We start from the raw sequence: 24,381 nt of genomic DNA, 5'->3' as shown, positions 1-24,381 counted from the left end.
CAACGTGAAATTAAATTGCTCGTTAAATCTCTTATTACGTTTGCACATTTGAAAATTATATTTTCCGCTGAAATCGGTTGAGCTAAAAATATTCATATCCAACAAATAAACAAACTTCAGATAGACCTAAAACATTAAAAATTACTCCCTAAAATAAATAGTCCGGTGACATAAATTGCAGCGAAAGTGAATCGTGAGATATTAACGGAATTTCCTCGAAAATTGTGAAACAAATTTATGAACCACCCCCGGACAACGCGATGAATAAATAAATGACAGGAACACCTCCTCGCACACTTAGTAAATACATTAATGCCTCGGTGACTCTCGTCCATCGGCTGAGTGGGTCCAGTGACGTCATCCGGCGCTCCTTTAACGTCATGTTACCGATAAAACAAACCATCCCATCCGTGTTGGCTACAGACTCCTGGGGGTTGTGAATTTATTGACCCCGGCCTCTGTACAACATCGCCATCCGGAGTAACCGGTTCTGCGACAACGTTTATGCAGTCTGAGCCTTTTGGCTTGAGTAATATTTTTCACGCGATCGCACGGTACACAATTTGCCTCATGTGCTACTGTGGATGTGTCGCTCGTTTTTCCTTCTTTTTTCCTAGATAGTGCCGTCGTGTTATCCGAGGCTTATAAAACCGAGATCGAACATTTGCACACACTCGAGCCACACACACGTCGACCTCCGGAGTGAAATTTTTCTACATCAAAGGGGATTTTCTCCGTTCTCTCTATCCACGGCAATTCAAAATACATTCCGTCTAAAATTATCCGATCTGAAGGTGAAAAATAACACTGATAAAGTGGACTTTGCGGGTAGAAAATTTTTACTGAAATTTTTATCGCGTTCTCGATCCGTTGAAAGTTCAGATAATTCCGAGGACTGAAACCCCGAAATTGGCGGAAATATCTGTGAATTTTTATTCAATTATGATATGGGATCTATAAGAAAATAATTACGGTGAATGCGAATTTTATTTATTTTTTGCAAGATTTGTGCGAAGAATTCTGTCCCCTCGATTCAAAAATAATTGAATTAAGAATGTTTATCCTTGTCTCAGAGCACTTCAGCCATTTTTTCTGCATCAGGTTCTCCATCAACGCCCCCATTCAACCCCAGATTTCCAAAGGTTCTGCATCAATTTCATCCCTCAAACCGCTGAGGTCGTAAAAATCAGCTTCATAACATAATATTTCTGAAAATATTTCAGACAGATATTTTCCTGCGCTCGCGGGCTTTTCCCTCAATTTAATTTCCGTCATCACGTCCTCAATTAGCCTGCCCAATACCATTAACCCTACAATTTCATTAAAAAAGATGCTCCCTCGGGGTTGAAAATATCGATAGATCTCCCTTTGGACGCGTAAATACCGGCTGACGTCAATCCCCGACGTCCAGGAAGCCGGGAGAGCGGTCCACGGTGCATCTCACCAGAGTTTTCCCGGTAGTTCGACCTTGCCCTCGGTGAGCACATACAGCTGTTATCTACCGTCTCACTTTTTCGGGGGCCACCCAGAGACTAACCAGTTAAAATCCTTCCGCATATGACTCCAGGGTCATCATGCACCCGAACAACGCCGAGTTTCAGGAAGTCTGTCAAGTGTCAATGGGGATAAATATTTCAAGCAATTAAACTCCACTCAGCGGCAAACATTGTGCGGGTCATGAATTTGAAACTCGCGTGTTCATGTTTGACAGTGTGATGGAATCGTAATAGATTATCGAGTGGAACCTTCGGAAACTTCGTTCCTGTTTACCTTCATTTTATCTTCCTCAATCGTTCTACATCAGGGGAATAACGTAGGCAAAATTTCACTGCGACAGTCAGGAATTTCTTGTAATTCAAGGAACAGCTGCATGCGCACTCACAAACCCATAAATTTTCCCTGGATTTGAGAATAAATTCGACAAAGTGAACGGATGAAATTCGAGAAATCTGAGTGTTTCATCTTAAGCGAGCGTTGAACTGTCAATAACAACTTGAATATTCGAGTTGTGCGGTGATGACTTGTTAGACTGTAATAACTTTTATTTCATCATGAAATAGGCATCGTAAAAAGATCCATGAAAATTATATGTGTGCTTTAGCACAACGAGCTTTATTCACAGTAGACTAGAGTTATTTGGATAATGCTGAGTTGAATTATTCACGAAGCATCGAGAAATTCTTGCATTTTCAAAAAATATATTTCTCCCAAATTACCCTTCACTTAGGCAATCACACCCAAACATCTAATTAACTGTCATTCTTTTACTAATTAATTTGTTGACTTGCAGGAAAATCCTTACCTCATTGTAATCCTCTCCCTATTTTTCCGCTCCGTCGCTCAATAATTCGAAATTCTCGTTAATCCCGCCCTTGATAGGCATTGGCCCATCGGCAATCAATACTTTAATGTCGCGTGAGTGAAATCGATTGCAGTAGCTAGCCCACTTATCGTCCCAATGGGATTTAGAATCGTCTGCCCCAGAGCCTTCGCCCAGAGAATCATCCGAAGGCAGACGTTGGAGCACTGGTAGAATCATACATACGCTATCCACCTCAATGCCCACACCGTCGCGTCCTTGAGAATCAAGGTCGTTACCCAGCTGAAGGTCGCGCGATACGACGGGCACGTGTAATGGTTCTTCATACCTAAAATTCTCTGGGATAAATCGCAATCGATGGATGGGAAACTCCAGGCACCCCTGGGGGGTGACAAGACTTGCGTCCTGAACAGCTGAACTGGAGTATTTCACACGCGTGGAAAATTCAGTGTCAAATGTGGATAGAACAACGCACATAGCAGTTGTAAATTATTGTCACTCCCTGTGACCCAAATCGCTGGATGAGCATTGAATCAGTTCACTGGCATTGAACAAATAATCGTGGAATTATCATTTCCAGTTGATGTAATATCTCGGGAATTTAAATGTAACGCAGGGGTAGTAGTTAAGGGTAATCGAGGAGGGAGTAAGACATTCAAAAAATCCCGCCAATTTTATGATTTTTTATTCACGTCTCATTGAGTCCATTAACACATCGCTTGTTAAATCCGAGGAACTCCAGGAGAAGAAGAACAATCTGATTGAATATCATCATAATCGACCCTCGGTAATGTAAACAAAATACTAAGTTCATCAACGTCCCATTTAAACTTATATGTGAGCAGGAAAAATAAAAAATTATTATAAACTGATCGCCTTTTTTTAACATCCTTCTCTTCCGCTTATCCTTAAACACTCGAGCCTTGGAATGAACTTCATCGAGAACTTAATCTCTGTTATACGAGATAATTTGTGAATGGACTGAGGGAGATAAACATCGGGGGTAAACATCGTGGGAATTGTTGAGTTTAAGTGAATAATTAAACTCCAGGGATGGAGCCATTAATTCTCACTGGAGTATAATTTTTCATGGCACGTGGAACGAGATTCATTTCTCGGGATGATCTTCATCATTGGGCGATTAATTCGGGGAATTTTTGTAGCAATGGGGAACGAATTTGAGGTCATCCAAGCACATATATTAATAAATATTAATAAAACTGAAAATTGTAGGAAGAGGACTCGAAACTATTTTTGGATTGTGCCTATCATTCATCGTTAAATAGGAGCAAATTAATTATTTGAAAAATATCTGCTGTTAGGGGATGAATAATGGGAAGTTTCAAAATGTTGAAATATTTTTCACATCATTCACGTCGTAAATTAATGGAAATTATGTGGAAATTCATGCATCTGCACGAATAATACAAGAGAAATTAATATTCTGTGTAGCTAGTGCATCTATATTCCGCCGGTGTGAATCATCTGGTATTGCAAAATCAACCGAATGGAGACTCCTGGGGTTCTCGTTAGTGAGATGATGTATCCCAAGGGCTTATAACCTCGGGTCACAATCTTCTTCACGTGTACAAGTGTATATTTGAGGCCACGTGCGATGCTTGTGGCTACCACAGCTTCGGGGCGGCGAGGGAATCGATCCAACTTTATCCAAGCTGTTACACGACTATACCAGGATGTTATACAATTATTGCTGTCCGAGAAAGTTATGCAAGACAAACTGGCCAACGACAATGACGAGCGATGATGAAGTATTGCAGTTAGCTTCACTGTTGTTCGGTATTCGTGATTATCCCGGTGGATTTAACGTAATCTCTATTGATTTTAGAGCACATTGTGCAACATATGGTCTTTTAAATCTCAAATTGATTTGGAAATTTTTAAGAGTAGAATTAGAAATTTCGAAAACATTTTTTTTCAAACAAAAGTTTCGGGTTTTCTGGTTTCTAGACGTCTTATTTTTATCATAAAAAATGTCTGGAATATCCGCTGAAAACTCGGAACTTTTTCCCATCGTATTGCCAGCTGTCATCCCCTTTATCTTCCTCACCCACAAGAATACTCTCCAAACTGCGATAATCCTATTAATTCGAAGTAGAAAAGGATGAGCTCGGCCAGACAGAAAATTGCTCCGGCTCTCGTGAGCCACTAATAAACTAGACAAATCCTCTGGAATTGAATTAGCACTGGTTTATGCACGAGAGAATTAGACGTTATCGTCCTTGAAAAGTACGCCCTGCGAAACAGGTGAATATCTGCGTCGCAGACCAGCGAGGACGACCCCTATGAACTCACCTCGGCTCCCCGGTAACTCCCTCCCGACCCTTCCGAGAACATCAACATCTACTTCGAACTCGTTGGGTACATTAGTGAGACTTAGTTAGATGGGTGCTACCTGACATCCCCGGGACCTACTGCGCGAAATGGGATTCTAAAAGGAGCGACTGCAAGAGCCTGGTGAAGAGGCGTGGGAAGCTTTAATGAATTTTGAACTCTGCCACCGAAGTTCGCTCCATGCGAATTAAATTGAAACTTTTCTTTACTAGAATTTTTCTAAGGTCGTCTGATGTTTCCGGAGAGGATCGGAATTATTCTCAGTTTTAACGGTACGTTTCTAAGTTCAATGGAGAACAGTAATTGGATTGAAAGTTTTTTTTTCTGGAGGACGACAAAACCTGTTTCCAAAATTGATAAATAAAAATATCCAAATACTCCTTCCTCACAAGCAAATATCAAGTGACGCTCTAATAGATTAATTAATACACCCAACTATGCGCATAATCTTGCCTGATCCGAGACACAACATCCGATGACGGGTTAACCCGAGGCGGTCTCCTCTGAAGGACTTCACCCCGTCATTAGCATAATAGAATCAATCGAATCAAAACTTGTGCATTTCGTGGGGCGTCGTAATCCGAGAACATTTGATATTCAGATGCTTCATAACTTAATCCAGAGATTCAATTCGTAGAGAGCGCTGAGATGAGGAGTACAACGACAGTTATCGGCCTTTCCCGGGCTCGTCGTCAGAGGAAGTCGCTTAATTGAAGAATTAGCTTACGGCGAGCATCTAGCGCTGATGAACCAGGAGCGTTGCACGACGCCGGAATAGAGCCTACAACGTGACCGAAAAACCCACGGCGTCGTCATCACTTTTTTCCCCCAGGCAATTTTATAAACTGGGTCAGGTGAAAAGAGCATCCTCCAGATACAGGCGTTTCCCTCGATTCTAATATGAGGCAAGACTCAAAAGACCACGCATTCGTTATGATGTATTAACTTTGAGAAAAGTCGCGAAAGATACTGTCTTTGGTACTCATGCGACTGCCAGCGATCTTCAATGTAATGCGACTTCCCTACGTTGGGAGCCCCTATTTACCCTGAAATTCTCCAAGTCTACTTACCTCGAGAAGCCCTCCAGATGTTATGTAAGACGTTGAAGTAAATAAATCAGTTATTTCGAAGATGTGTGTGACGTAGTTGTTGAAATGAGAATCTAGTTGTTTCCATGAACTTTTACGTTTAATAATAAATTTTCGTACGTCAGTGGAACTAAATTAACTGTCGGGTTATTTGTGTGGAAAATTTCGAGGTATTGTTAGAGAATTTTTGGTAGTCTATTTATGGGATTTACAGCCATTAAGGGATGTCAACTTCATTATGATTATTTTAGAGGGGCTGACGTTGGAAGAATTTTTTTTTCACCGTTACCTCGACTCCGAGGGTTCTATTGGCTTCTATGGGGTCACTTGAGCCGGAATGCACCTTCGCTTGGTGCAGAAAGTGGATTTTTCTGAAAGTTCATTTTCCAACCCTTAAGAATTTTCGAACATTCGAAAAAATAACTCGAAAATTCTCTTCATTTTTCATCTTGCTGCCAGCAAAAAGTGTAATTTCCGAGCAAATACTCCGAACTAATCCAAATACTTCCCTCTTCGTGACCCCCAGCAATCCCCAATAGCCATTGTCTGCCCAGAAAAAAAAATCTCCGCAAATAATTATAACTCAAGATGCCCTAACAAACCGCTTTCTCCTGACAACGTCACATTTGTGCCCCGAGATATTCAATTAACTTTTTCTGACCACTCCCGTACGCTCGTCAATCTCACCTTACCCCCAAAATACGCATTTAAACTCCCCCGAGTACAGTTGCGATGGGAGAAACCATAAAAGCTGTGGAAACAACAGGAATAAGCTCGCACGGTCACGAGTAACAGCTCCACGAGTTTCATCATTTTTTTTTATCGCTCCTAGGAATGTCCGTACATACCACCTCCAACCTCAACCTGTTTCCCACCCAACACCTCGTGAAACTACCCCGACGTGATCGTATCAAATTCACCCCATAGTTGTAGCGAACTTGGTGCTGCTTCGGTCATTCCTCATGACCCCCTGAACTTCCCTAAACTTTCAAAGGAAAGAAATCGACTCTCCGATGATGCGCACAACATATTGTGCGTCAGAGTGAGACACCCACGTCCGTTCATTCATAAATTTCAACTTTTACCGACAGCAAACGTGACCCTCCGAATTTCTAAATTTTTGGCGATGAGGGACGTCACACGTTGTTAAAGACTTCTTCCGGAATATTTCAGGGGAAAATTTTCGCTTCCGCGGGAGAAATACACAGTGAAACTTGGAGAACTCCAGTTCGCTGACCGATTACGACAGTGACTAGGAAAAAATACGTAATTTTGATAGGATATTTCTCTCTGGGTAGGAACACATCTGGAAAATATCCTGAATGCGCGGATTATTCGGAAAATATTCTGAATGAAGGATGAGGGAAGATTAAGAGGGAGGATAATTTCCAGAGGGATTCTTCGGATTGATAGTTTCGTTGTGGAGATTGGGAAGTACATGAGAAAAGACCGAAAATCGGTGAATTTGACTCTGCGGTTCTCGAATGATTGATGATTAAAGTTCACTCGGGACCAGTTGACCTGAATCTCCCCTACCAGGAACGGTCTATTCCTTCTTTGGATTATATTCGTGATAAAAAAACGAGAAAAATTCAATGACTCTCGTAAAAAATCTAACGACTAAAGTAAAATAACTGTAGTTTTACGAAATTTTTACTGGAGTAACTGCATTTTATTTCGTTCGAGGATTATCCCGAAAAGTAATCATAGTTATCCAGGTAAAAGCTTGAGTGAAACTGCATTTAATTAACTACCGAATAGACTTGCAACATTTAAAAAAACTTCGGAAGTCTTCGTCTCCTCGTACTCCCCCAAAATTCCGACGCAGAAATATCCCACCGTACCCTCAGTAAAAATTCAGCAGTATTTTTTAACGATCCACCAAGTCCGGATAATTACCCCGAGAGGCCATTTGCATGGCAACCGAGAATCCTAGCAAAGCTCATGATGTACATGAAAACAACAACAAGAAAAAATGTTCGACACTGACGAGAAATGTTGAGAGTTTCCTGCAGCATTAAAAATTGAAAAAAAAAAGGATAAAAATGTGAAAAGTAACAGAGAGAAATCAGTTCGTCCCACTCAAAGCCCTGGACCCTCAGGGAAACCCCATGAAATTCTCCCATCGACTAATCAAATCCAATGACTATCGCGAAATCCCCATTACCAGGATCAATAACACAAGATTCAAAGGAGCGCACCCTCAGTGATTCTCTCGTACCCGATGTTTAAGAGAAAGGTAACCTATTGTCTTGGGAAAAAAGCGGAAAGTGAGACAAGTATTGATGAGGTACGTATATAACCTGGCCTCTTCAGGGCCGACGTCACTGGCCCGGGGAGGGCGCAGCCACTCGAAACTTCTCTCCATCGACTTTTTACCCTTTCTTGCCTCACCCTCCGAGGGTGAAAAGCCGTTTCCCTCGCATTGTCACTCCGGTTTTAACTGAAACGATTATACGGGGTGAACTTGTTTACTCGTGAAAAATAATATTCGGTAAAAATGATCCAACAATTGTCAATTCCAATAAATTTCCAACGACCAAATTTCTGGGGGTGCAGTGAAAATTGTAAAATAATCCTGTAAAATTTCATGTAAAATTCCCATTGATTGTTCTGTACATCAGACTGATACTGAGACGTTCCATTGAAACCACGCAGGCCCTTCAAAGTAAGAAACTCATTTCTCGATGTACAGACATAAAAGAAAACAGAAATTCTAAAGACGAAAGAACAAATTCCACTCTCGATAGTGCAGCATCTATGTGCCAAAACGTCAGAAGGAGAATAGAGATAAGAAGACACTGGGGGGTTTCTCCACGAAATACACGACAGGACACCCAGACGCTTTGAGTTTCAGGGGAACTAAGTGTGCGGGAACTGCGAATCTCTGGGATTCCTGTGGGTAACATTCCTGGGTCTCCGGTTTCCGGTATTGAGAGCAATCCGTCTATACATGGAATTTTTATCGGAATCAATGGACTGTAGCGATGCATTCTGCGCCTGGCTGATGGGCTCATGGTGTCGTAGAAACATCAACAGGGGAAATGGAATATGTTTTTTTTTTAAGGAAGAGAAGAAGTGAACTTAATCAGGACGTCGTCTGAAGAATTTTTCTGGCAAAGCTATTGGCAGAAGCTCAAGACTGATTGCCAAAGTCTTTTTATTTATTTTCGTCCGGAGATATTCCTACCCGGACTGAAAGTAGACCGAGGCCCTCAAACTGTCCACTGGAGTCTCAAACGTTCCCTCAGAAATCATGGAGAATAACCTGCGACATAAATCGCCCTCGTAAATTTCGCGAAATACCCTCGAAGCGCTTCACAAGCTCCATACGATGAAATCCCCCGGTAAAACCCACTTGATCTCCGAGAAAATATCAAACCATATGATTGCTACTTCTCCGATATTTTCATCATTTTTCCTACCCAGAAATTCATCATTCCTCTTATCTCGGTGTACAACGAGAGCGAATACTGTAGAAGAAAATAAAATTCAATTGCTCGGGAAAAATTTTTATCAGCCGTCGAGCCAATGGCTGGAACTGCTCGAGCAGAAGAGGTACTGAGGATAAAAAATTGGAGAAACAGAAAAATGAAACTGAGTTGAATTCCAGTGTAAAAACTTGCAACAACGATTCTTATTTCCAATCGCCATTGTCTCAGAGCCCCTAAACCACATGTCGCCAATTCCATTTTCCCCGATATTACATTTCTCTCGGGAAAAAAGAATTTTCACAATGGAAAAGCACGTTCCCTTGAATTTTTTGAAATATCATTTATCCTTGAAACTACATTTCACGACTCTCGATCACGTTAAATTCCCTCACTCAGTGGCTTCTCAACTTACCGAAATTACGACGTTAGCTCGTCAAAAGCAGAGAACTGTGGAAAACTCGGGAAATTAATTCGGCCATAAAGGTCGGCCCACTTCAATACCAACGACGATTTTTATCCACAACATGTAAAGGTGAGGGACAGCCTCGTTGCTATACCGCATGAAAAATCTATTTTAAATCAACGAGAATTTAATCCGTAATTTAAAAAATTATGTTCGTACGAATGACGCCGGTCAGCAATGAATTCCCGAATTAATGACTCACTTTACAATAATTATTTCATATCTGATCGATAAAAACTTTTGAATGAGGCTACGATAACGGAAAAAAATTGAAAATGAAAATTGGCAGTAATGAGGGTACCCTTTGAGCTGTCGAGTTTCCTCCAGCCAAACCCAAACTCCAACTGTAGATCGATCACTCTCCAAAACAAATCCTTGTCAATCCTCGTCAGGCTTAATTCATGGCTGGACAGACGTGCATCTCGCAATATTACTCCGTGACCCAGATTTACCCACGTACACAGTATAAGATAACAAATTTCAGGGGCAGTAATGAAGCTTCTGAGGAGCCTGTAAATAATTCACGCTGAACAATCCGAAAATTAACATCTACTTAAGCCTTACCGGAAATTTCCAGCAAAATAAGTTGAAAAACCTACCTAAGGGCGCATGCAGCAATTTCTCTCCGTCCATTATCACCAAACAGAAGCCATCAATTAGCATTTCCAGTGCTGAACTCATTGAAAATAATTCAGCCTGTCGAATAACGGCCACAACTGCTCATATTTACACACCACAATGATTTCAACAATGTCCACAAATCATTCAAATACAAATACCTTATTTCGACTGCATAATTGGAACAACAGAGAGCCCCTAATACCATCATTGGTCGACAATCGGTCTTTCCGTAATGCCGCAATGCGTTATCCCGTCGGATACGATCCAATTGCTATTCAGAATCAGTTATAGAGCAACTCAAATCCTCAGCGAATACCTGAAATTCGATTTTCTGTTGAATTGAAAAAGGGTATGTTCTGTGTCATTTCCGATGGAGATTGGTAGCTGAAGTGATCCGTCTTGATGGATGAATTCATAACCAATTCGGATGTATATATTCTCACTGATGGAGAACTTTCTGGTGACATTGATACAGCAGTACTACGGGCTACATGCAGAAAGGTGGATGTGTTAACTACACGTGAATGTCACCGAGCGGATGTCACTGGTATTTACCCTCAAGATTATGGATCAAGATCGTTCTGTTCAGTCGGTACTGTAATTGCTGCGGCACTGGATATTTCACGAAGGATGAAAGGTGACCCTAGGGACATTTCCGGAAGACGTGCCAAAAATGTTTCCCAATATAGAATATTTAATTTAGTTCCTGAAAAAAGCCCTTGAAGTTCTCCTCGACGTGATGTTATATCGTTCGTTTCCATCTGAAATCCCTGAAAGCGAAGCCCAGCATCATAATTCGAAACCCTTCCAACTGCTCAGAAAGTGCCTTGTGCATAATCTCATAGAATTTTCAAGCCACCAGCGGATCGTGGAGGCATAATGTAACCAATATTTCAGGGATTACAATTCACGTCACACAGACGAGCCATACACGAGCTAACTGGAGATTTCCAAGCAAGTTTTGGGAGCTCGGTAGCGTTAGTCAGAGCTGAATAGTTATACTATGCACGTTACACCGTACAAGAGTAGAGATAAACGTGAATTGCCGGAAGCTGACAAGCACCGGAAACTGACCCGAGGGTAAAGAGCACTAAAGCCACTGCTGGAGATAATATTCATCTTTATTGGTGAGGGTGAATTGCGGAGTTTCAACGAATGAGTTTCGATGATAGCGTGGAGATATCCGAGTGTTTCAAGACTTCGGTTACACGTGAGAGATATCAACGTGTCTTTTCAATTTCATTGAGAGAAAAGGCAATTGAAAATTACTGAATGGGAAGTAGAATTTTCTTTCCGGTTTGTGAAGAGGATATTAGTTGTCTATTTTACAATACAATGTTTAATAAAAATGGGAAATTTTATTTTTATAGTCCTGTTATTTTTTTTTTAAAGAAGATAATGGCAAACAAAATTATCAGATAAAAGGGAAAATCTATTTCACCGAATGGATATAGTGAGGCAATACCTGATCGATAGAGACAGTAATGTAATACCTGATCGATCAACCCCATTCGTCCCAATAAGACTGGATATAAAATATCTCCGTTTAGTAACTACAAGGCTCAAAATGATAGCACAGTCCCCTTTGTGACGTCAACCGAGTGTCGAGGGGACAATCACATTGGCCTAGGGTTCCGACAGAATTTTGTTACGCACTTTCGGGCAATAACCGTGTCTTATCAGGGCTCGACCGAGTCGACCCTCCACCCTAAGGTAGCAGGATAATTGGATGACGATCACTATATACCGTTGACGTCACAAGATGCGATTTTATTCTCCCTCTGGTATGCTCAGCCCCCAGTGTTTCAAGCATCATTTCACCAAATGGCGGTGCCAGGGCCATATTCCCTCAATCTGTATGCGCATAACTTGTTTCATTTCCTTTTGTTGATTTTTTATTCTCATGAATGAGAATCTTTCATGATCACAGCGATACACCGATAAAAAAAATATCTCTGACACAATTTATAACGATGAGTTTTTCATAAATAAAGTTCAATCGATTTTTTAATTGAAAGTGTCTTTTGTAAAGTATTAATATTTTTTGTAATGAAGGAATACAAACATTATCAACTTGGTTCATTTCAATTATAATTTAATTCAATTGTATTTACGACAAACAAAACGAATGCAAATTCAGGAGAACGTATATTCCTGCCAAGCAAATATAGATCAGGAAGAGATAACTCATGTTCACCACAAAATCAGATTAATTCAAAAATCAACAGCGGTGATAATTTTATCTGTACCAACAGTCGGTCCCGATAAAATTATCCCAGGGTAAAATTAATTTACTCTGCCAGTGTAACGATTGCGTTATACGTGCTTTTCCATTCATACATTTTTTTTTATTCTTGGCATGATAGGGGAATGCCATTGAGGTGATATATAGTGTCTAGACTTGGGCATCATCAGGGAGGATATCACGATAAACAAGACGTAGAATAAATGATACGATCAATGAAGATTGATGGCAAGAGTTCAAATGTCGGATGAGGATTTTTTAGGTTTTTCAAGCCCAAGTGGTACCGCAATGTTGTTTACCTTCTTGATGGGATCATTGAAGTGTTGAAAAAAAAGTCAATGCTAGGGAATAAATTATTCTAGGTATACGTATTGTTTTCACCAATAGATACGTGAAATATATCGTACAAGACATGTAAGACATACAATCTTTACAATAGGATTTATTTAAATTAATATTTACAAAAAATGAGATTGGTAAATCATCTTTCACTTCTCCACAAATCATAAATTCTTACTAGGTCAAATAATACATATCTTATAGTATATAATTTTCTTAACCATCTTTGTTTTTTCATTTTTCTTGTTTCTTTTAACAGCTACATATAGCGAGTAGTGATCTAAACTCCATAAAACGTAATCACAAGGCGACACGCCCGAATTTACAATGCTTCGATGCGCGATTAATTTTTCATCATATTATTCATGTTTAGTATTTCCTCCATTTTGTATTTTACCTCTCACGAGTGTTTACATTAAATTTTTTTTATTCATTAGCATGTAGATGTACATTGCTCCGCGGACTTTCTTATAATCGGCTCCATGACTTCGTTTAATGTGAAAATCGTTACTTTTTATGTTAATTATCTCACATCCATTCATTACACTTAGACGTTTTTTTTTATTTCTTTCTCTGTTCTTTACTCAACAAAAATCGATATAAACTGGTAAAAGCCCAAACGAGATTCAAACGACCGACGGCCAACCTCTCCTCCACCATTTCACTCCATTTTTTTTTTACCACTCTCCTAAATAATTTCTATTCAGTCCAACCTCTTATCGCGCCACAGAGATTCTTTGATAATTGTATTTGTTTCCTCTTCATTTTAAACACATAACAATGATATACATAATATAATTACATTTTTTTTAATCACTCGCGTCACAGTCAGCCCAATCCCTCGTTCACCACGCGCCGAATTTAATTAAATTTCCAAGACTACAATGCACCTCGTGTACACACTAATGAAAATAAAATAGTTATCGTCCCCCTCGCGTTCGAATATGATTTTAAATAAATTGCCACTGCCTCGATTTGCAATTAAATAATACGAACAATTGTATTCCATGGAATATACACAGCCAGCATAGAGAAGAGAAAAACCAACTAATGACTGTTCGTTTGGCATTGAATTCAATTCAACGAGTTTAGAAAAACCATCAGCGTATCACCAAAAAAATTATGACGAATGGTTCTAAGGGCGTGTAGTCAGGGTCGTGACGAAAGAACTAGTCGAATATAATGGCATTGGACCGGACCAAGGCCCTTCGTATCTATTTTTTGTTCTCTTCTATCAGCATTGTTCAATCGACATCGGCTGTATGTTCAATCATGCCACGCACTCTGTATCAAGGACTCGGCAAGTGGACTGGCACAGCCTTCGCCAGACGTTGACCCGGGTTGAGATCGCCCGGAAGGGAACAACATCGAATGTAATTCCGGTTCGAAGACTGATTAGCCTTGTCAACTCTTCACGCGATGAATTTCAATGAATTGGAAATCAGCTCTCGTTGAATTTAATAAGCATTTCAGGGATTCCTGGAAAAGTTCTAAGTCTCACTCAAAAAATCGATGGTCGAATTTGACCAAAAACGTGGCCATTTAATTTTAATTTGAAAGTTTTAAACCCGAAAAATTGATCTCAACAATAGTTGAATATTCGGTGGATCATTTGGTCGATAAAAAAATTATTTATCCCTGAATTATGAAATCGCTAGCTTATCTTCATTATCATTTAATTGAGGCTTCATTTCTCACCTATTATTATCGAATAACCGAAGGGAAAAAATACCCTCCGTATAGGAGCATTGAATAATGAAGTGGCATTCCTTGTTTGCAGAGGACATAAATTCTTCGAAAGAACTAACTCTATTTTTGTCACAAAAAAAAACAGTCACGAAAATCCAAAAAGAACTCGGCCGAAGAAATATTTTTCCCCCTCGGTGTACGGATAATCATCTTAATCAGGGGTTAATCCAGGGGAATTTTCCCAGAGAAATAATTTGATATTGTGGTGTGAACTCGACCCGGTGAACCCGAAATGTCAAGCACGTGTTGGCGATTCATAATTCGTGTATTTTACCCTATCTGCGTATGTTTGTCACCTAATACGTGCGATCAATTGATTACGCGGTGTTCAAAGCCTGCAATTGAATTTCCTCCTCATATTTCTCTCATCCACTCGGAATTTTTTAATACAAATACAGGTGAAATTATCGCATTTGAAGCCCATGATGAATGCCGTATTTCACCGAATAAAGGCATGGAAATACAAAATCCAGGGTAAATTGGTTACATTGAGGACTACTATATCCCCAAGCATCGAGCAAGCGTTGATGATATTACCAAATAATTAGTGGATCAATTTTAGTACCGTAATATAATCCCCTCCTTTGAAAACCGAAATTCACTCGTGCATTCAGTGACGAGTATTGTTGGTTGAACTTGGGAACTTGTATTTTGTTTTTTAATCTTCAAAGTATTCAGTAATGACTCATTACGCGAATGAGCTTGTGGAGAACCGTTACACAAGGACATCAAAGCTACACCCATGTATTCCATATAATCGCAGATTTTTTAATCAACATAATAAATTATAACTCCACGTTTCAAACAATAGTATTCACACCGATTAATTAATCGTGAAACTTGATTCAGAAATTCCCATTGAAACGGCGGTTCCATCATCATGCACTGTCAGCAATTTTATGATAATGATATGAATTCTGATTATTGGGAATTCCAATGCAATTTAAGATCAAATAGTTCATGGAATCAGTTATTCTATTAGTTGACATTCAGATATGGGAATAAATAATCGATGACGTGTTAACGGGAACATAAAACAGCGAAGTGTTCTGTGAATTTTTTTTTTAAATTGGCGCGATTATTCAGTAACAAAATAATTTCACTGTAGATTCAGCCGCTCGCAAACGCTAAAAAGCAAAAAAAAAACTGCACGAGGCAACGTAAGATGTCGTACGATATAAACGTTACGCACGCAATTGCGTCAATGGAGTGTGTTCAACATATGGTCAACTTATCGCTCGAATAAAAACACCCCCTGGGGCGTGCGTACTAAACAAATATTTGCAGTCGTCGGACTGTCGCAGAGTTTATTAACACGAATGTGGTGAAATATGCCGGAAGCGAGAAAAAAGAAAGGGCTACAATTTGTTAAAAAATGGCGGTTCTCGGTGGCTCTCGTGGTTACTTTTAAAGTGAGGGAATCAATGAGAATTTTCATCGCGAAAATTCGCGCAATTATTAAAGTCTCAGTGAAAGCTACTGAAGCTCAAGATGAAATAGACAAGGGTGAAATTATTTTGAAAAATACTTGTCACCAATTTATCAAAACTAATTGCAATCAACTCAACAACTTCGCGTGATGAATCTCTCTCATTCCTCCGGTTTTCTTTTCATTTGACGGATAGAATGGCTGAGAGGGATTCCTGGTAAATGTAACTCGATGCAACTAGAAACGAATAAGAGCGACCTTGATGCATTACACACCTTATCAGCGAAACTATTTGGTTCTGTTATTTCTCATTCACTTCTGACATCAAGACATGAAGGTAAAAATACAATGAGACTAATGGAAAATCGTTGGCCCGTCTGTATCACCTTATCCCCAATTCCTTTAATCCTGAGGCCACAGCTGTTTCCAACTTTAGTCACGGATAAATGAAGCTGCGAGCTTCTTTGCTCAAACAATCCTATCGCTTCTCTAATAGAGAAGTCATCACCGAGAAATCGATTAATTGCACAGTCTCAGGTTGAACTTTGCACAATTTCCCTAGAACTAGTATTTGATCATCCGAGAACACGGTCTGACTTCGATTAATGGAGTTTTCGCAAGCAAATTATCTGTCGCTTTTATTTGCAAAGGCAAGTCGATAGCGGAAAAGTGTGAGGCTATTAATATTTACGCAAGCGAATTTCAGTATAAACTCTGTTGTGAACAAAACAGTCGACTTTCATAATCGCTATCCAGTTGAACAACCAAACTCCCCTGTTCTTCAGTACATAACCGCGTTAGTTCATCACGACTGTTCCGATAAATATCTATTCGCAGACCAAATTTATCCTTTAATAAACTTCAGGGTTACAAGCGAACTTGATGTGGCTTTTCATACAAGAAATAACTTTATTCCAGTAATTTTGTTTTAGTATATGATCGTCTCTGTAGCTATCGATAGTTATGCAGACAAATTCCAGTATTAAGTCAATAACCGACGGAAGAGGCGACTTTCGTCATTGTTACGCAGTTGGACAACTAAACTTGTCTACCATTCAGTGCATAACCCCGTCACTTCATAACGATTATTCCCACAAATTTCTATTTACGGTCCGAAAGCTTTCTTTAGTTTAGTTCCACCGGTATAAGCTTTCTAGTATTTTTTTAGTGAATGATCAGCAATGTCCAATGTCCAATGTCAACTGATCTATTGAGTTGATTTTCAAGAGGCCGATTGACACTAGCAAAGTAGAAAGCTGTTGGTCTTTACGCACTCGAATTTGATTACAGACTCAACTGCAGAAAGAAGGGTCGACTTTTCTAATCTCTGAAAGATTGAACAACCAAACCCCTTCTGTATTGAGTACATAATCCCCCTAGCTGATAGCAATTATTTCCGTAAATCTCTATTTGCGGACCAAATTCATCCTTTAGTTGATTCAAGTGTTACAAGCGATCTCGATGTAAGCATCTCATGACAGAGGTAATTGCTTTCGTTGAATGTCGCAAGAGACAAAGGACACGTGCCAACGGCAGGCTTCATGGGCAATTATAACCCACCCATTATTGTCCAACTAAAATGGCATTAAATACACGTGAAAAGTTGACAATGAATCGCGATACAATATTTTTTTTTGTTTGCATCCTTCATGTACGCTCAATTTTATAACCAACAGGACAGAAGGGACGAAAGGTAACACAAGACAAGTTTTTACCCTCCTACAAGGGGCTCGTCTACCCGGCTCGACCGAAATACCTAGCGCTTGGCACTATTGATTGAACAAACTAGGTGGAAGAACACACCAGCATGGATAATTAAATTAGCCGGGTCGATGGAAAACGCTTTTAGAAATCAGATTATTGCAGACTCGATATCCACTAACTTTTTAAAATATTGCCACTCATCTCTCACGAAGACGAGTGGAAATATTTCACATTTATGAAGCCATTATGTTATGAATAAAATATACACTGCACAGAGCCAAAATTGAGAATAGATATCTTCATCTGACATTTTCAACTGATATCTATTTTTGAGAATTGCCTTTTCCACTGATCAACATTCCTGAGAATAGAAATGAGACTTTCCCAAAGAATGAAATCAACTAATAATTGATCGTTTTTACTTCGTCGCGTGTTCTCTCACTCTCTCTGTCTCTCATACATACATTTATACCAACTTAATCGCAACATTGAAACAGAAAAAAGGATAAAGAGGAGGCTCTAATGAAATAAAGATGAAACAAGAAACTAATTACCGAGCTGGAGACATTTAATTATGAAAACTTCAGTTATCTACAGAAAACGAATAAAGAGGCACTCGACGGTGCCGCGTAATAATAAATACACATGGTTGACATTAAATGGATGTTTCGCTCTTTTTTTTCCAGAGATTTCTCTTATTAATTTCTCTTCAATCATCTCCATAGTATCCCGTTTCTATAAATAGACAAAACAACATTGACACACGGCTAGCATTGCCTCAAATAACCAAGTGATTATTTATCTCGCCTGTAAAGCAGGTCGTCTCCCCACTGTATCCCCAGCAGGCTGCGACCTCTGAGATAAACATCTGATCGCACAAAAGAAGCTCAATATCAACGAGAAAAAAAAAATTAAACATCAAAATCACAATTTTAATCGAGACAACACAAGCCATGCTTTATCGAGAATATATATTTCTTTAATTTATATTTAATATTTATAATATCTCTGCTCAATACGCACGAATAGAACCTAAATTTAAACATTTTTTCCTCTTTTATACGGATGTGTATGTATAAAACACAGAAACAATGTACAATAGCGCGAAATAATTGAATCGTTTCTTGCGTAATCGTACAATTTTATTAATTTTTTTTTTCAGTTACGACCAGATACAGCTCTACGATGAACCGACCGAGTTATATTTAAGGAGGGGAGAGACGGACACTAATGGTTATCCCAGTGCGAAAAACGCAGAGACAATTAACGTAAATCGTTACCCCTATTTTTGTATTTTCTCCATCATTGTTTTACATCCTAATACACCGTAAAAGAGCGCTGAGTGGACGCTTAGTAATATGCCTCCATTAAGTTTATATATAATTCGTATTTACAAAAATTTTGAAACTGGTTGCATACCCTCACATTTATTTCAATGATTATCTCACCAAGATTACACCGAGCGGATATTGTATTTTTAAAGTTTACATTTTTCTATTAGTTTTTATTCTTTATTATTTCCCTTCACCACCGCCCAAATAAAACACATCAATGCAATCATCGAATTTTCAAAACTCCCTCCTCCACCTGACTCATCGTGGCATATTTATTGTTGAAAAAGAATTGAAGTGAATCTATTGTTCAGATATTACGGTATTGCATCCACCCCGAGACTATTCATTGGTCTTCACACCGATATTTCTCTTAAATCGTTATGGACATCAAAGTGGAATGAAAAAGACGAGTTGACATCGATTTCCTTAATTTTCATATTCCCTCACTACTCGCACTGATCGAGCGAATGAGTTATTGTTAACAGACATTCACTCGTTTATGTTAACTAATTCCGTTTGGAAGAAATGAATCATTCTATCAATGCGCCGATACTATCCGCTCGATGGCATTTGCCAAGTTCGATCGTTCAAACGATAAATTAAAAGAACCAAATTTGACTATTTATTCAACTGACCAGAGGCACAGGAGCAACAAGTTATTGATAATCAGATTGTAAAGGAGAAAAATTTTTTTTTACACATGCTACTATAATTAATCCGCTGATCCTCTACCTCTGCTAAACGCGGAGAGATTCGATTCGCCGAGGGGAGAGGTTGCATAATAAAACTGTTATTTTTCAGACCCACTCTATATCACAATCAAATACTGCCTCGATCGCAATTCCGTATAGTTTCGAGAGAAAAAAAAACATCATGTTTAGTAATGACTTGCTCCTATTGTTAACAGTCAAGGTTACGAGATAAGGATACTGCGCCTAATCAGCGTTGTGATTCAGCTCTCGATCCACAGAATCATTGACAATCAATTGAAAATTTAGAATTAAATTGAAAGCGCAGTTTCTCACCCTCATTGCGAAGAAAAAAAATAAATTAAAGCGACAATAAATAGTTAGACACGAGTCTCTACGTAATTTTTTAGTATTTAAGGTGTGAGAGGCGCGTGCCCGTGTTCTGGTTGTTTCCAAAGTCGTTTATTACATCGAAAAAAAAAAAGCCTGCGAACCGTCGAGACCCGCTAATGTTGTTCTTAAAATAACGGCATGGGGATAAACCCGGTATTTCTAGATTGTATGGACAATGGGTGCCAAGTTATTTTGTCAGGCTAGCCCTCCTTCATTATAATACTCTGCCAAACTACTGTCTCTCAATTTCCCTTTAGCATGCAAAAAAAAAACAAAGAGACAATTTCATATTTCCTTTGGAAAAACGACAATAATCTTTCGAGGAAATAAATATACATGAGATTGCGCGATAACTCTGAATATTGGGCAGAGAATCAGAGACGAAATGGCATATATGCGTTCCTGAGGTAGGGAGAAAGATACACTACTTATACAGACGTTATCTAAAACGAGAAGTTACTTCTCTCATCAATTATTATTTTCTTTTTTTTTTACTCTATCACACCACACTCGGGAATTTCGCTCAATTACCGTTATCCATTCTCTGTACTGCTGTAATTGTAGTAATAAAATTACGATCATTCACATTCATGTTGAACAATGACTTCATTAAAATAATCATTATAACGTTTGCTTCGAGACCTGTAGATTGCATTTGTTAATGTCGAGGACGAGACCTACAGCTAGTCTTGTGACAATGCCCTGGATATACAATTATCATTCTCTCGGTTAATCATTTATGGAATACCTATGACGTCTGATTAAAAGAAAATTACCGCTACAGTCACAGCATTCGATCACCGATGAAATAACGTTTTTATGACTCTTTAAATAAAAAGTTCACTAGAGGGATATTATTCTCACTTACAAAGCTGGAAAATATAGCATTCGCTACCACTCCCATTTTTCATTTAGTCGCTCTCTGTTGAGGGGTGGGGCGTCACGAAAACTCTGGATTATTATTATTTTTTTTATTTTAAAACACTCAAGGTCCCATTGGACTCCACGGGGAAGGAATTTTATGCATTTTTGTTGGTGATGCCCTTGACACCACGATGCAAAGACTGGTAGAGAGATAAAAGGATTTTCTCATCGTGTACGGTTCACTCTCTCGTACTAATTGCTGGGGCATGTGGAGTACGTTTGTTGCGTAACGAATGAAGAGAAGACCAAAGATACACTCCATCGATGGATAATGACGAACTATCCGTGTACTTCACCTTGGACTGAAGAGGCTCATGACGGGATTCTCTCAAATGGGATGATTTTGTGGTAAACTCCTCCAGTTTAGAGTTTAAACGGACTGTCGTAGGGTATCCCTCGGTGCGAGGGGAACAGAAGAAAAAAAAACTACGAGTGCCACTAAACATAGACATGCCGACACCAGTGATGCTATTTTTGGAGTCGTGATGCTGTTAATGGACATTTTCCTCCTTAATCTCATTTTTGGTGTGGGATTATCGTTCCTCGCGCATGCAGTGAATATGTTGTCGAAACGACTGGTTTTATTGAGATTCATTCGCGTCACTCGTGTCAACGTTCCCCCGATTGCATCCTCTTGGGAATGATAACGCCGTTGTTTACCATCGATTTCTTTTCTATTTTTGATCGTCGAGAAAACGATGACGACTAGTTGATTGGGACAGTTAGTGTGGCAACGTTCATTTCAAACAACATCGTTGAAACTAATTGAATTAAAAAATTAAAATCACAGCTAGATGATTATTCAACGAACAGTCTCCCTCGTAATTATTGGACACTGCAGCTCGGAGAATACACCTGCTGGACTTCATTTTGACACACTCTCACACACACACATCTGGAATGGTGTGGGGAACATGGGTAGTATTTGTTTTTTGTTCTCATTGCTACGATTATTATGAGTGGCTCCAGTAAAGAGGGTTTTTTTTTCATTATTATTTTATCTTGAGTTTCGTGTAAAACAGAAACGGCGTTCGTCAACAGCGACCAATCCACGATCTCCTTGAATCAACTTCCTCGGTATGTGAATATATTTTTTTGGGGGGATCAGTCACTCGACCACAATCCGCCTGTTGTTTTTTTCATCGGAAAACGGATTTTTCAGTTTTCGAGACGTGTGCGATAACCTCTCCTTACATACATTTTGAAAGTTATTTTTTTATGATTTTTATGATTTTTTTAAATTACTTGGTGTTCAACCATTTCAAAATTCGGCAAACTCCTTGGCGCATTTTTCCGTACCTGAGATTCTAAGTGGCTCCTCCTCGTAATCATCGAAATTACTGGTATCCCCGGGTCCCTTGCACTTTGGTATAAATGGCGCTTCAATCCTCTTCTGGAAGACCGCAATCCAATCGGTACTTGCAAACCACTTGTGTCCTTTGATGTCATTAACACCGGCCTTCAAATTGCCATACCTCTTGGTAAGATCGACTTGCAGTAAATTACGAAGTAACTCCTTGAGATCTGAGCCAAAATGAGAGGGAAAACGCACTTTACCACTGACTATTTTTTCATAAATTTGAATTGGCTGATCAGCAAAAAATGGTGGATAACCAGCAGCCATTTCATAGACTAATACCCCAAGTGCCCACCAATCAACGGCCTTGTTGTAGCCCTTGCTGAGAATAATCTCAGGTGCTAGATACTCTGGTGTACCGCACAGGGTCCACGTCCTGCCCTTCACCCTCTTGGCAAAACCAAAATCAGTGACCTTGAGATAACCCTGAGAATCAATCAACAAATTCTCAGGCTTCAAATCCCTGTAGATAAGATCGAGATAATGTAGGTACTCAAAAGCAAGGACAATCTGAGCAGCATAAAAACGTGAGTGTGGCTCGGAGAAACGACCGACTTTTCTCAAGTGACTGAACATCTCACCCCCAGGTACATACTCAAGCACCATATATAAATTTGAATTGTCCTTAAAATGAAAGCGCAGTGACACAAGAAATGGAAAACTTATAGCCTGTAGTATTCTCTTCTCATTCAACGTGTGCTCAACTTGCTTCAACTTTACCACCTTCTGTTTATCGAGTATCTTCATAGCATAATACTCCTTGGCAGGTTTGTGCTGTACAATCATAACTCTACCAAAAGACCCCGTACCCAGTGTCTTGATTCTTTCAAAATCATCTAGACTAGCTGTATTCGTGGGATTTCTCTTCCACTTCTCCTCGAATTCCTCCTTCGCCTGATCAAGAAATTCCTTGACACTCTCAGCAGCGTCAACCTTTTTATTAGCCGTTGCGGCATTGTTGCCCATTTTTCCGCCCGTGCTCGAGCCTGCTAGGGCTCCACGGATATCAAATTTTTTCAGAATTTCTGCGGCTTTTTTATTAACTTTCCAAACGAGAAACTCACACTCCCACAACAAAGGAGTGTACCAAAGAATGTGAATGACCCTCGAAATTCCTCTACGACGACAGTATCGCCAGGTGATCCACCCTTATCGAGCAAGTGACAATGCTTATAATCCAGCAATAATCAACCCAATAACCAAGATTGATAATTCAAATTTCAGCACTCCACGGGGGGACCGACGAAATAGGTCAACACTCCTCGTCCGCGCCTTGCGCCATCTTTCCTGTCAATTACAACCGCCACAGCCGTTCCTTTTGGGGGCCACTGACGTTGGTATATTGCGCTTGGCAACGCCAACAATTTCCTCCGTATTCTGTCACTCACTTGTTAAACTCACAACAATATGCATAAGCAATAATCACTGAACTCCTCTCTCTCCATTCAACGATCTGATCAAAATTCACCGGCCCCTTATTACTTTTGTCACTTGCCTTTTGTGCGAATAGACTTCCCAATGACACACACTCGCGTACTTATTGCTTTTTTTTTTTGTGGATTGAAACCAATTAACTTCACCCTCGTTGCCCGCTCCAAGCCGAGGACGTCGGCACACTACTACTGTACACTCAACTGACGGCCACCACGAACGCTACGGGCGCGTCAACGCACAACGTTCACCCACACAACCACATGACAGCTACTTTGACAATTGAGTTGAGTAGCTCGTGCGTTGTGGAGCGACAACTCCTCGATTATTTTATCACCGTTGGCGATTTTTTTTCGGATGAATTGTGCGAAGGGATGCTCCTTAAGATGGCGGGTCCCAGTCGTCTCTCCGGTTTTCGGAGTAATGTGAAAAATGGATGAGGAGCGAGAAACACCGTGCGCACAAACACCTAAGCCACCCACCGTGCCCAACAGCCACTGCTCGATTCA

General features: G+C 39.7%; 1 protein-coding gene across 1 annotated transcript; it reads right to left on the bottom strand.

Moving 5' to 3' along the window:
* Positions 1–12,949: 12,949 nt before the first annotated feature.
* On the bottom strand, positions 12,950–24,377 carry LOC135164250 (cAMP-dependent protein kinase catalytic subunit 1). The gene has a single exon (XM_064124422.1). It carries the CDS (start codon positions 23,405–23,407, stop codon positions 22,346–22,348), a length of 1,062 nt encoding a protein of 353 aa, XP_063980492.1. The 5' UTR covers positions 23,408–24,377; the 3' UTR covers positions 12,950–22,345.
* Positions 24,378–24,381: the final 4 nt, after the last annotated feature.

Source organism: Diachasmimorpha longicaudata, chromosome 7 (genome assembly GCF_034640455.1).
Source record: "Diachasmimorpha longicaudata isolate KC_UGA_2023 chromosome 7, iyDiaLong2, whole genome shotgun sequence".
NCBI classification, from domain to species: Eukaryota; Metazoa; Arthropoda; class Insecta; order Hymenoptera; family Braconidae; genus Diachasmimorpha; species Diachasmimorpha longicaudata.
The sequence above is the reverse complement of the archived record's forward strand: the minus strand, read 5'-3'. Positions and strand labels throughout refer to the sequence as shown.